This window comes from Hipposideros armiger, unplaced genomic scaffold (genome assembly GCF_001890085.2).
Source record: "Hipposideros armiger isolate ML-2016 unplaced genomic scaffold, ASM189008v1 scaffold_470, whole genome shotgun sequence".
Taxonomy (NCBI): Eukaryota; Metazoa; Chordata; class Mammalia; order Chiroptera; family Hipposideridae; genus Hipposideros; species Hipposideros armiger.
The window spans coordinates 513361-524769 of record NW_017731820.1 but is presented as its reverse complement, the minus strand read 5'-3'; the positions used below and the strand labels follow the sequence as shown (position 1 = coordinate 524769).

The following is an 11409-nucleotide window of genomic DNA, read 5'->3' as shown; positions in this document are numbered from 1 at the left end:
CGAACAAAAACATTAAGTCCATCTTATTCAAACTGTGCATCATGTTTAAAGTGAACTTTGTTGTCATTCGCTAGATAGTCGATATTTAAACATATGTATATCTATTTTAAAATAGCTCATAAATCGGCCAGCACAGAAAGCTGACTACACTCTTGTTACCTACGATGTCATTTTTGGGTTGCAACTGACTTTGCCACTATTATATTTCCACAAGTTAATGAGTGGAGACGTAACATGATGCAGTGCTTTCCTCAAAGGTGATCTGAGACGTGTACGTTTGTTTGCCCATACTCAGAATTTGTCAAAATAACATCTTGCACCTTGACACCTCTGTGCTTGTTTCTGCTGCTATTACTGTTGCTACCCTCTCTGCTTTCCATTAATCCATCTTTTATTCTCTACTTCCCCTTTCTGTTTTCCTCTTTTCCCTTTAGTTTCACTCTCTCTTCATAACTTCACTATCTTCATAGAGCTGTATAAAGGACACTGATTTTTTTAAATGGCTGTTGATGCCCTTCACGTTCTCTGCCATTCACTCACTCTTGGATTCAGTGCATATTTACGGAGCATGTCTCATATGCTGGGTGGGCCCTGGGGATACAGTGGTGGGCAGGGCCTGGCGCTGTCTCCTCTCAGATATTCCAGTCCCGTGGACGGGACAGACATTATTAAAGAATCACAAGTAATAAATGCAAAATCACAGCCATCACTACTGCTAAGAGAAAGATGCATGTCTTAGACTAAGAGGATTTGACCTAATTACGGGGTCATGGAAAGTGTCCCTAGGCAGATGGCTACCGGGCTGAGATCTGAAGAATGAGGAGGAATGTGGCAGGCAAAGCAGACAGAGGTGATGACGGTGGCAGGGCGTGGCGACAGTGAGAAGGTTCAGGGCGTGTATGAAAAAAATGAAAGGCGGCCGATGGGATTGGAGGGGAGGAAGGGAGGGAAAGTGTGCCAGGAGACCAGGTTAAAGACGTAGCCACGCCAAGAAGGTCCTTACAGGCAGATGAATGTATAGCTGAAGGATGGGGTCCAATTCCATAAAGCCATGATTCTATTCAAAGACTTCCTTTTGGGGGTGAGGGAAGGGATGGGGAGCGAAGCTCCAACTCCAACTTGTCTTCCCTGAGGCCTTAGTCTCCTAGTTCCACGTGGATAGAGGTACCAGATTTCCTGCACTAATAAATCTAAGTGTCGGTGCCCTACGTTTGTACGACGACAAACAGGTAGGATACATTTCTTTTTAGAAATTATTCTCTGAATTAAATTCCTTATGAATATAATGGATTATAAACCATGTGGTGTAACAAGTGGGAAGCCACTGCGCTTTACTTGTGTGCGGTAATAAGATGCAATGTAATTTATCATCTACAAAGTGATGGGCCAGGAGTAACAGTTCCAGACTACAGCATGTAGAGTAATTTTCCTTTTAAGTTTCATTTTTTCCCCTCTAACATTGGAGAGTAAATATTTGTTTTGAATTTGTGTGGCAACATCAGCAGCTGTCCCTTCAGTGCTTCAGAATTCAGAAATCACATAATTGTAAAATAGAAAGAGTTCTGTGTAGGCCATTGAGTTTATCGCCTCTTACTACCTCTGGAAAGAGTCATGTCTCATAGATGTGGGCAAGGTGAGAACCTCTCATTTCATGAAAAGACACCTGGAAAAAATATTTCTCTCAGAACCAAGGTCTGGCATTTAATAATTCTTATAAAGTTCCACCCCTAAACATTGCTTATATCTTTCAAATATCCTCTTGCACTTGTGAAAATGGCCAAACATTTTCATATTATTGAGGACTTTCTGGGAATTTTTAGGGCAGTTCCACACAAGGGGCTAATAGTATATGTGAGAATGACTGAGGTCAAAGGCAGATGCCAGCAGCAAGAGAGAAAAAAAAATATCTGTAAGCTCTGAGATAATGGATGGTTTTTAAAAATTTAATTTATGTAAATTTAAGCCATAATTATGAAGTGTAAGAAACACATGTGAAAATAATACGATGATAATTAGATCTTAAAGAGCATTTAAAGTATTGGAAAGTAAGCTTGGAGACAAATTGAAAAGTGTCTAGACAGCACCACCGAGAGAAAAAGACTAGCTATCAACATGAAGTTTTGCTCACAAGAAAGACACATGCTTATCCATTTGGGAGAGAACAGTAGGGACAAATTAATATAACAAAACAGACTATTCCACGTGCTCATTTCACTCTTTGTCATGATTTTATGTTCTGATATGCTACTAGCCAGTTTTTAGACATTCATTGACAATGGAATGTCAGCATAAGAAAATTTACAAAGCACAAAACTGAAACAATTTCATGTATTTACATTTTGTCACAAACTAGCCTCTTCAGTTTGGAGACAAGAAAACCTGGCATTCCCTTTCCTGCGATCTGACCATCTCTGGGGATTTTGGCTTTCCTCACCTAAAGAATGACATCCCGACTCCCCTGGAGAATGGTTTGTAAGTGACGATCCTCTAAGCCCTTCATAGACTTTGCTTGAAAATAAATTCTCCATGTACAAACTAACAAACAAATGGATAGAGGTCTAGGACATATCCAGATCACTTTCAATTCTTCTGAAAAAAGAAAGGAAGAAAGAAAGCTTATGGAAACCAATTAATGATTCACTTCAAGCCCAAGTCTGCCAGAAATGAGAGCAGACAATGAATGGCAGCATGAAATTAAATGACAAATTGTGTGATATGGACAATTATTGACATAGAAGTTCAGAGCGAAACAATGATTACTCTGAAAGAGATGGCATGGCAAAAATGTATTGAGCACTAACATATGCTCATCTCAGCATCTTCCATAAATCATCTCATCTGATCTTACAATAGCTTTATGGGGGTGCTGTTACCACCCCCATTTCACACGGGAGAAAACGGAAGCTCAAACATTTTAAGTGCCAAGTTCAAACTCAGGCAGTGGGACTGATCAAGAAAGGGCTTCTAGGTTCCATCCTGGAGCTGTAAGCTCCAGCCTGAATGATCCTGGGTCACCTGAGAAACAGCTATCTCATCCTGACCGAGCCCGGCCCAGGGTAGAAAATGTGCTGAAATAGTTAGTAGCCTAACTGTAATGTTTGAAGCGCTACTGGATATTTAGTTATACTCAACTTCGGACTTTAGTTAGCCAGTCTTTACCTTGGTAAAGTAGCACTACTATGAAATTACCATAACTCCTTTTCAGAAGGGATGCTTGGTCCTCTGCAGAAAAATAACAAGGTAAACTATTTAACAATACAAGCACAGTTCAGAACCACGGAAGACAGACTATGCCACTGGAAGTCTCAGCTCACTGGCTGTTAAGAACGAAAGAGACCTCTGTAGCCATTCTGTCTACAGAGGAGTAGAGAAGTGGAAGAGAAGCCAAATGCCTTGCTGGAAGGGCACACAGCAGGGCAATCACATAGGGGCTGGTGTCTTTTCACTCCAGTGCTCTCGCCATCAATGCAGTCACTGAGCAAAAATGCAAAGTTGTTCATTCTGCGTCTAACTGAATGGCATATGTTATATATTTCTGCATTATTAGGTGATGGGCCAGACCCTCCCAGTTTTGAACTAATTCATGGAAGTAACAAAGAAAGAGTTATATCAAGGCTTTCAGCTTATTAGGAAGCATTTACCCGTCAATAAGGTACAAGGTATAATTTTTCACAACAAAAGAGTGTCCAATCAACCCTTTCTTGAATTGTGCTCTCTGGTGTTGTAAACCTCTATTTAGGCACACACATTCGATTTTCAAGAATTTGACCTCATTTAGAAAACACAACAAGGGATCAGGGTCTCATTGTTAAACTGGATGATTCTACAGTGATAGATACAAAAACAGAACAAGGAGTGAGTAGAAATCAGAAGCAGAGAGGATGTAATTTTCCTCTTTTACCCTTAAAGCTTGCTCTAGAGTCAAACTTAAACACATTTAGGACATTTTTAATAATTGCAGTTATTACTCTTTTAAAAACTCAACTAATCAACCGGTAGCAAATTTTTAAAAATTAAAAAAATTATATTTAAAAAATCTTTCTCTTTGCTGTGTATTTCAGTGAAGGAACCGGCTATGAAAATCATTATTTGGTTTTTAATTCAATATCAAAGCAGTCACTGTGACAGGGAACTGCTGTAACCACCACCAATGTCTGCTGTTTGTCTCCAGTGAGAATTTGCATATTCAGAAACGAGATCCCTGGTAGTTCAAAGGCGGTATTTATAGCACAGTATGTAAATTACACTGGTAGAGTGAAAGTACTTAGTTTCATCAAAGTTACTTAATTCAAACATCATATATCATATAATGAATAGCATATGCTGAAAGTTAACATTTTGATGGGATTGGAAAGGAACGATTTTAGTCTTGAGTCCTTTATTCTAATTAATTTTAATATCACTTTTGTTCTTTGTTCATCAAAATGCTTTTTCACATACCTGCATTTAAATGCTTTCTAGATGATGTAGCTACTAAGTGCCTATCTGTTTTAATTCTCTTGTGCATCTTCCTATTAATGCTAACTTTTCTAGAAGTTCTTTTTGTCTCCTGTTTTTGAATATTTTCCTAAACAAAATAAGTGCAAAATAAATTACAAATCTTCTTTCTTAGTTGAAGCCTGAATACAACGTAGTTGAGGTCTGCATACAACTATAAATAATACTATAAAAAGGGCTTAGAGCTACACTGCATTTTTCCTGTCCGCAGAACTCGACTCTAATATGTTGCTTGCCTTTATTTCCTGAAAGTGAAGAGAAAGCAGTCTGTATAATTAGAGGATTTAGATGTTAGATTTTCAGTTTTTCAGAATATTGAGAGAAGATTGAAGAGCAGTGAATCTTGTCCTAGTTCTCTCCCCCTTCCTACACACACACACACACACACACACACACACACGCACACACACTACACACACACTCACACACACTACACACACACAACACACACACACACACACTACACACTACACACTACACACACACTACACACTACACACACATACACTACACATACACATACACACTACACATACACATACACACTACACACACACACTACACACTACACACATACACACACACGCACTACACACACACACACACTACACACACACACACTCACACACACACTACACCACACACACTACACACACAACACACACACTACACACACACTCACACACACTACACACACACTACACACTACACACTACACACTACACACTACACACACAACACACACACTACACACACATACACACTACACACATACACACACATGCACACTACACACACAACACACACACTACACACACATACACACTACACACATACACACACATGCACACTACACACACAACACACACATACACATACACACCACACACACACTACACAATACACACACTACACACACACATACTACACACATGCACACACACTACACACACATAACACACACACTACACACATGCACACACACTACACACACACACACACCACACACACACGCACACACGCACACACACTGCAGAACAGATGACCTCCTTTCAACTGGATCTTTTATGGCAAATCTGTTTTCAAACGTGCTTTGTACACAGCAATGCATTTTTGGAAAATTAATGTTACAATTACAGAGTTAGCATTCATTCACCTAACAAATATTCTTTGAATTAAAAAAATTTACCTTTTCAAGGGAAAGCTACTATGTAAAACAAGTCCCATCTGTGTTTCACTAGTCATCTTGGCATGTTACCTTTTATTTTTAATATTAAAAAATAAATTGTCTTCTTGTGTTTTTATTTTAGATATACAACTTCAATGGATTTCATTCACGCTCTCATTTTTTTCTGATTTAAAAAAAGGCGGCCAAATAGTTCAGAGAGCATGCGACAACTACTGTCCCGAAACTAAATGTTCAAATTATGCTCTGCCTCTCTGATGAACTGATATATGAGGATCCAGTCAGAGGCATCAGGCTAACAATTTTCCCAGCAGTCTATCCAGCCAGACATAGCTTAGACGCATGGAGTCAAACCCAAGGTCAGCATTCCTGATTTTCAACTACATGTTTTTGGAACATTGAAAACATTGGTCCTTCTTTTTGGAGTCATTAGGCATGAAAGGATATGTTCTGACAACTAGACTACTACCTGGTGAAACAATAACACATCTGGGCTCTTCAGAACCAAGGGATTTGGTGTGTGGCTTATGCAGGTTGCCGAGTTTTTAAAGCGTGACGGAAGACCTCAGATGCTCACGCAATTACAAGTTTAAAGTGAGATAAATTGGCACTCACAGTTGTGGCAGGTGGCCCCACTGTACCCCGTCTCGTCGCAGGTACATCTGAAGCTGTCCCACGTCTGCGAGCACGTCCCACCATGCTCACAGTGATTGGGCATACATCTGTCAGAGAGAGAGACAAACAGAAGTAAAGCGACACACGAATGAGATTTATGAGTGGCCAAATTCCAAGCTGTCTGGGCAATATATCATGTCAGTGCCAGGTTGCCTCACCAAGGCAATTAATCCTTGTTAGTTTGAGCAGATTAATATGATTCATGATGGGGGGTGCCAAGTGCACAAAAGATGATGTATCACACGCCTGGTGTTTCCTGTTTTTGAGTAAACAGTAGAAATTAACAACTGGCTGAGAGGTTCATTTGCATATCACAGATTCATTTAGTTTTCCTTTTGTACAAAAACAAAGACACTAGCTAAATTTCCTCCTGGTGAGAGATGGGAGATTAGCCCTAAAGTTCATTTCCTGTCTATTTTCTCCCGCAAGGCCAATACCACGTCAGTCAGAAAGGGGTAACACCAAGTTTCTCACAGCAATTGGAGCTTCTGAAATAACGCCATGGCAACAGCATTAAGAATATAAGTGTCTTATCAGAAAAGATTTCTAAGTCTTCTTGTCCTTTTCCCTATGCCCAGCTGGCTAACTCAAAGCCACCTAGTTACAAAGGCACCAAGCATAACATAGGGGGGAAAAATTCAGGTTTTGTGTTCAAATCTTTCTGTTTACTAGATGGCCACCTGTAATGAGGCAATTTAACCTTTCTGAGTCACAATTTTCTCCTTTGAAAAATGGACTAATTATGCCTACCTTATAAGCAATTTTAAGGTTTAGAGATAATGTCCATGAACTAGACACTTACTAGGTAGGAAATAGAGGGTTACCAAATGGGGGGCTGTGAATATCTGGACCACAGTGTCCGGGGCGAGTTTTCAGAGCTTGCCTGTGCCCTCGCCATACTGATGTTGAAATCTGTGGAGGAAAACTCCTGTTTCAACAGCACCAACTCTTTCCTTTCTCCTGGTCCTAAGTCCTCAAGCCCTCCCACCCCTTCCTCTCTCTCCAACTTCCCCACAAACTGATTCTTTATAAACCTGGTTAAGATGCTCACGGATAACAATGGTATTAATTGTTATATACCAGCATTCACAGAAGACTTCTGGGTTTAATGGAAAACTCTCTGAAATAGGAAAGTCCACCCAGAATAAAACAACAGAATCTGTATCAGTGGGTCCTAGGGAATGCTCTGATAGAGTGCCACCCTGCATGGAACTCCTTAACCATGATGCCCTGGCAGCTTTCTGCTGCAAAACACCATAGGACTGGGCTCAGAGACGGCTTTCTCCATTCCCTGTTCTTGATTTGCCATCAGTCATGCCTAAAGCCATGGAGCAGGGCATACCCCAGTGAGGCATGGAACCTCCGATTCTTACGTAGAAATGCTGTTCCTTCACGGCTCTTTGCAAAACTTTAGTTGTGAACTAACATTTACTGAGCACTTGTTAGATGCACAGCACTGTGAGAAACTATTCACTGCCTTTCAAGAGCTTACAGCCTAGGAAAGCAGGTACATTGTACACACCAACACTGTAATATAAGGTAGAAACGAAAAGTGGCGTAATGCAGGGACACACTGCACCACGGAGTTTCACATGAGGGACCCTATGTGGATTTGGGGGACAATAAAAGGCTTTAGGTTGAGCCTCAATGAATGGGCATGATTATAAGAGAAGAAAACGTAAGGAAGAGCATTATCGGGGGAAAAATACAAAGCACGCAAAAGCAAGACGTTGGGTTATCATCAGAGGGGATGGAAAATTCACTCTAGTTATTTATTTACTCCCACTTAAAACTTCTTTTTTTAAAATATATTTCTTTCATTTATTTTATTTGATGAATGTGATGTTACAATTTATAAATTTAAGGTGCAAGAGTGTTACTTTGATATAGTTACATATGATTGCCATTGAAGCAATATTTATCATTTTACATCATTATAGTATAGTATTGCTAACTATATTCATTATAGTGTGCATTAGATCTCTGTAGCTTTTCACTACTCGTTACAAGTTTGTACCCCTAAACACACACCATCATTCTTATCCCCCACTTTCTATCCCCTGGTAACCATACTTTTACTTTGTTTTGTTTTTTTTACAGATTGGACTTAATTTTTTTAGATTTCACATATAAGTGATATAGTACTTGTGTTTCTCTGACTTAACTCATGTAGCATAATGTGCTAAATGTCCCATTTTGAACAATATTCCATTGTGTATGACATCTTTTTTATCCATTCATCACTGATGGGCACTTGGGTTGTTTCTGTATCTTGACTATAGCGAATAATGCTGTGATAAACGTGCGTGTCCCTATATCTTGTCAATATCCTGTTTTCATTTCCTTTGGGTATATGCCCAGAAGTGGGATTGCTGGATTGTATGGTAGATCTATTTTTAATTTTTTGAGGAACATCCATATTCTTTTTCAAAGTGGTTGGACTAATTTACATCTCCCCAACAGTGTATAAAGGTTCCCTTTCCACCACATCCTTACCAGCACCTGTTGTCTCTTGTTTTATTAATGATAGCCATTCTGACAGGTGTGAGGTGATCTCTCACTGGGGTTTTGATTTGCATTTCTCTGATGATTAATGATGTTGAGCATCTTTTCATGCACATGTTGGTCATTTTGATGTCCTCTTTGGAAAAATGTCTATTTAGTTCTGCCCGTTTTAAATTAGATTATTTTGTTGCTGTCATTAAGTCGTGTTAGTTCTTTATATATTTTGGATTTCAACGCCTAACCTGATATATAGTTTGCAAAACTTTTCTCCCATTCTGTAGGTTGCCATTTCATTTTCTTGTTATTCCTTTGCTCTGCAGGGTCTTTTGAGTTTGATGTATTCCCATTTAATTTTTGCATTTGTTGTTTGTGCTTTTGGAGTCATGTCCAAAATATCATTGCCAAGACCAATATTGATGAATTTCTTCTTTATGTTTTTTTCTAGTTTTATGGTATTGAGTCTTGTGCTTAAGTCTTTGATCTATTTTGAGTTAATTGTTGTGAGTGGTATGAGATAGGGGTCCAATTTCATTGTTCTGCACGTGTTTATCCAGTTTTCACAATACCGCTTGTTGAAGAGACTGTCCTTTTTCCCCTATTAGATGTTCTTGGCTCGCTTGTTGAACATTAATTGACTGTAAATGCTAGGATTTAAATCTGGGCTCTTCATTCTGTTCCACTGGTGGATGTGTCTATTTTTTTTTTTTTGCGCCAGTACCATACTATTTTTATTACTACGGCTTTGTAGTATAGTTTAGAATCAGAAAGTGTGATAACTCTGGCTTAGTTCATTTTTTTCAGGATTGCTATGGGTATTTTGGGGTCTTTTGTGGTTTCACACAAATTTTGGAATTGTTTCTTTTACATTTGAGAAGAATGTCTTGTATTTTGATGTGGGTTGCACTAAATCTGTAGATGGATTTGGGTAGTATGGTCATTTTAACAATATTTATTCTTCCAATCCATGAACACGGGATGTCTTTCCATTTGTGTCTTCTTCAATTTCTTTCAGCAAAGTCTCCTGAAGGCAGCATGTAGTTGGGTCTTATTTTTTAATCCATCCAGCCCTCTGTGCCTTTTGATTGGTGAGTTCAATCCATTTACATTTAGGGTGATTTCTGATATGTGAGGACTTACTACTGCCGTTTAATCTTTTATTTTCTGGTTGTTTTGTACCTCTTTTGTTTACTTTTCCTTGTGTTTCTGTATATCTTTTTAAGTTGATGGTTTCCTATGATGATTTGCTCAGTTTCTTTACTCTAGATTTCTGTTTTGTGGTTAACATGAGGTTCGTATAAAATGTTTTATAGATAAAATAGTCCTTTTTCCTGTTGATAGCAACTTATTTTCATTTGCCTATACAGGTTCTGTCATTTTCCTAATCTCCTTTTATATTTTGTTGTCATAAATTACCCCTTTTTATGCTGCAAGCTCATTACCAAATTGTAGTAGCTACAGTTATTTTAATGCCAGGGAGGCTGGGGTTGCAGGGGTCCATCACTGCCCCCCCTAGTTCTACCATCTCCCTGAGGTCCAATCCACCCACCTTCACATATACAGATGTATGAATCTCTCAGGCATCCCAGTATGCTGTGGAGAGGATCCGTTGTTGGGCTATGGGTGTCCTACTCCTTGTAACTTAAAGGGAGGGATGGGATGAAGGGAACGAGTCATGCCGTCCTGGTGCTGATGTCACTGCTTCGACCCTCTACATTTAATAGGCACTTGGCAGTGGTATTGAACATGGTGCTATCAAGGCTACAAAGATGGTCCTTCTCCAATAACCTTATACTCTATGTGGAGGTAGGGGATAAGATCCATGCAAAATACAATACCAGGCAGTATCTGATGACTCACAAACAGATAGGAAAAGCCACAGAAATATAGATATTAGAATAGTTATGGGTGAAATATAAATAGGGGGTTTAATGAAGTTTAGAGTTTTTCACCTAGGCAGTAAAAGAAGAGTTGCATTTTTATAAAATGTTGAAAAATGTCCCCAGCAGGGTACGTGAGAAGGCAACAACAAGGAGGGAGAACTGTGAGCAGTGGGTGGCCCTGGGCTGTGCACGTCCATTCCCACAGCTACTACCCTCTGCAGCCATGGAGGCGTGGACCTCAGCACACGGTGTTTATATCCGGCATTTTGACTCTCCAGGTCATGGGAGGAAGTAATGAGACAGACTCCAAAATTACATAAAACTAAAAAAAAAAAATCCTTGATACTTAATTTGGGAATACAGTACATATATGCCTATATTTACTTCCTAAATTGTTGTGGGGGCAATATTAGCTCAGCCTAATTGTGAAAGTAATTTACATCAGCTCATTATATCAATTAATTCAGGGGAAGTAGTTCGGAAGTGTACTGAGTTGCAAAGACAAACCAGATTGGAATCTAAATGTGCTCTAAATAATGCACAAAGCAGAAAATCCGCATCAAATAAAATAAGATGACTGCGCACTTACACAAGAAACATATACCTATCAAGTGAGATTAATTTACTACTTCTCAAATTCAGTATCAAGGGTTTCTTTAAAAGTGA

The 11409-nt window shown here is 39.1% G+C and overlaps 1 protein-coding gene across 1 annotated transcript in view; it reads right to left on the bottom strand.

Moving 5' to 3' along the window:
* CNTNAP2 (contactin associated protein 2) overlaps window positions 1-11409 on the bottom strand; it is a gene marked incomplete at its 5' end in the record, with an annotated part of 1134943 nt that overhangs the window by 610703 nt on the left and 512831 nt on the right. The window contains one exon of the mRNA XM_019666439.1: window positions 6299-6405. Within this exon, the coding sequence (XP_019521984.1) occupies window positions 6299-6405 (107 nt within the window). The remainder of the gene's footprint in view (window positions 1-6298; window positions 6406-11409) is intronic.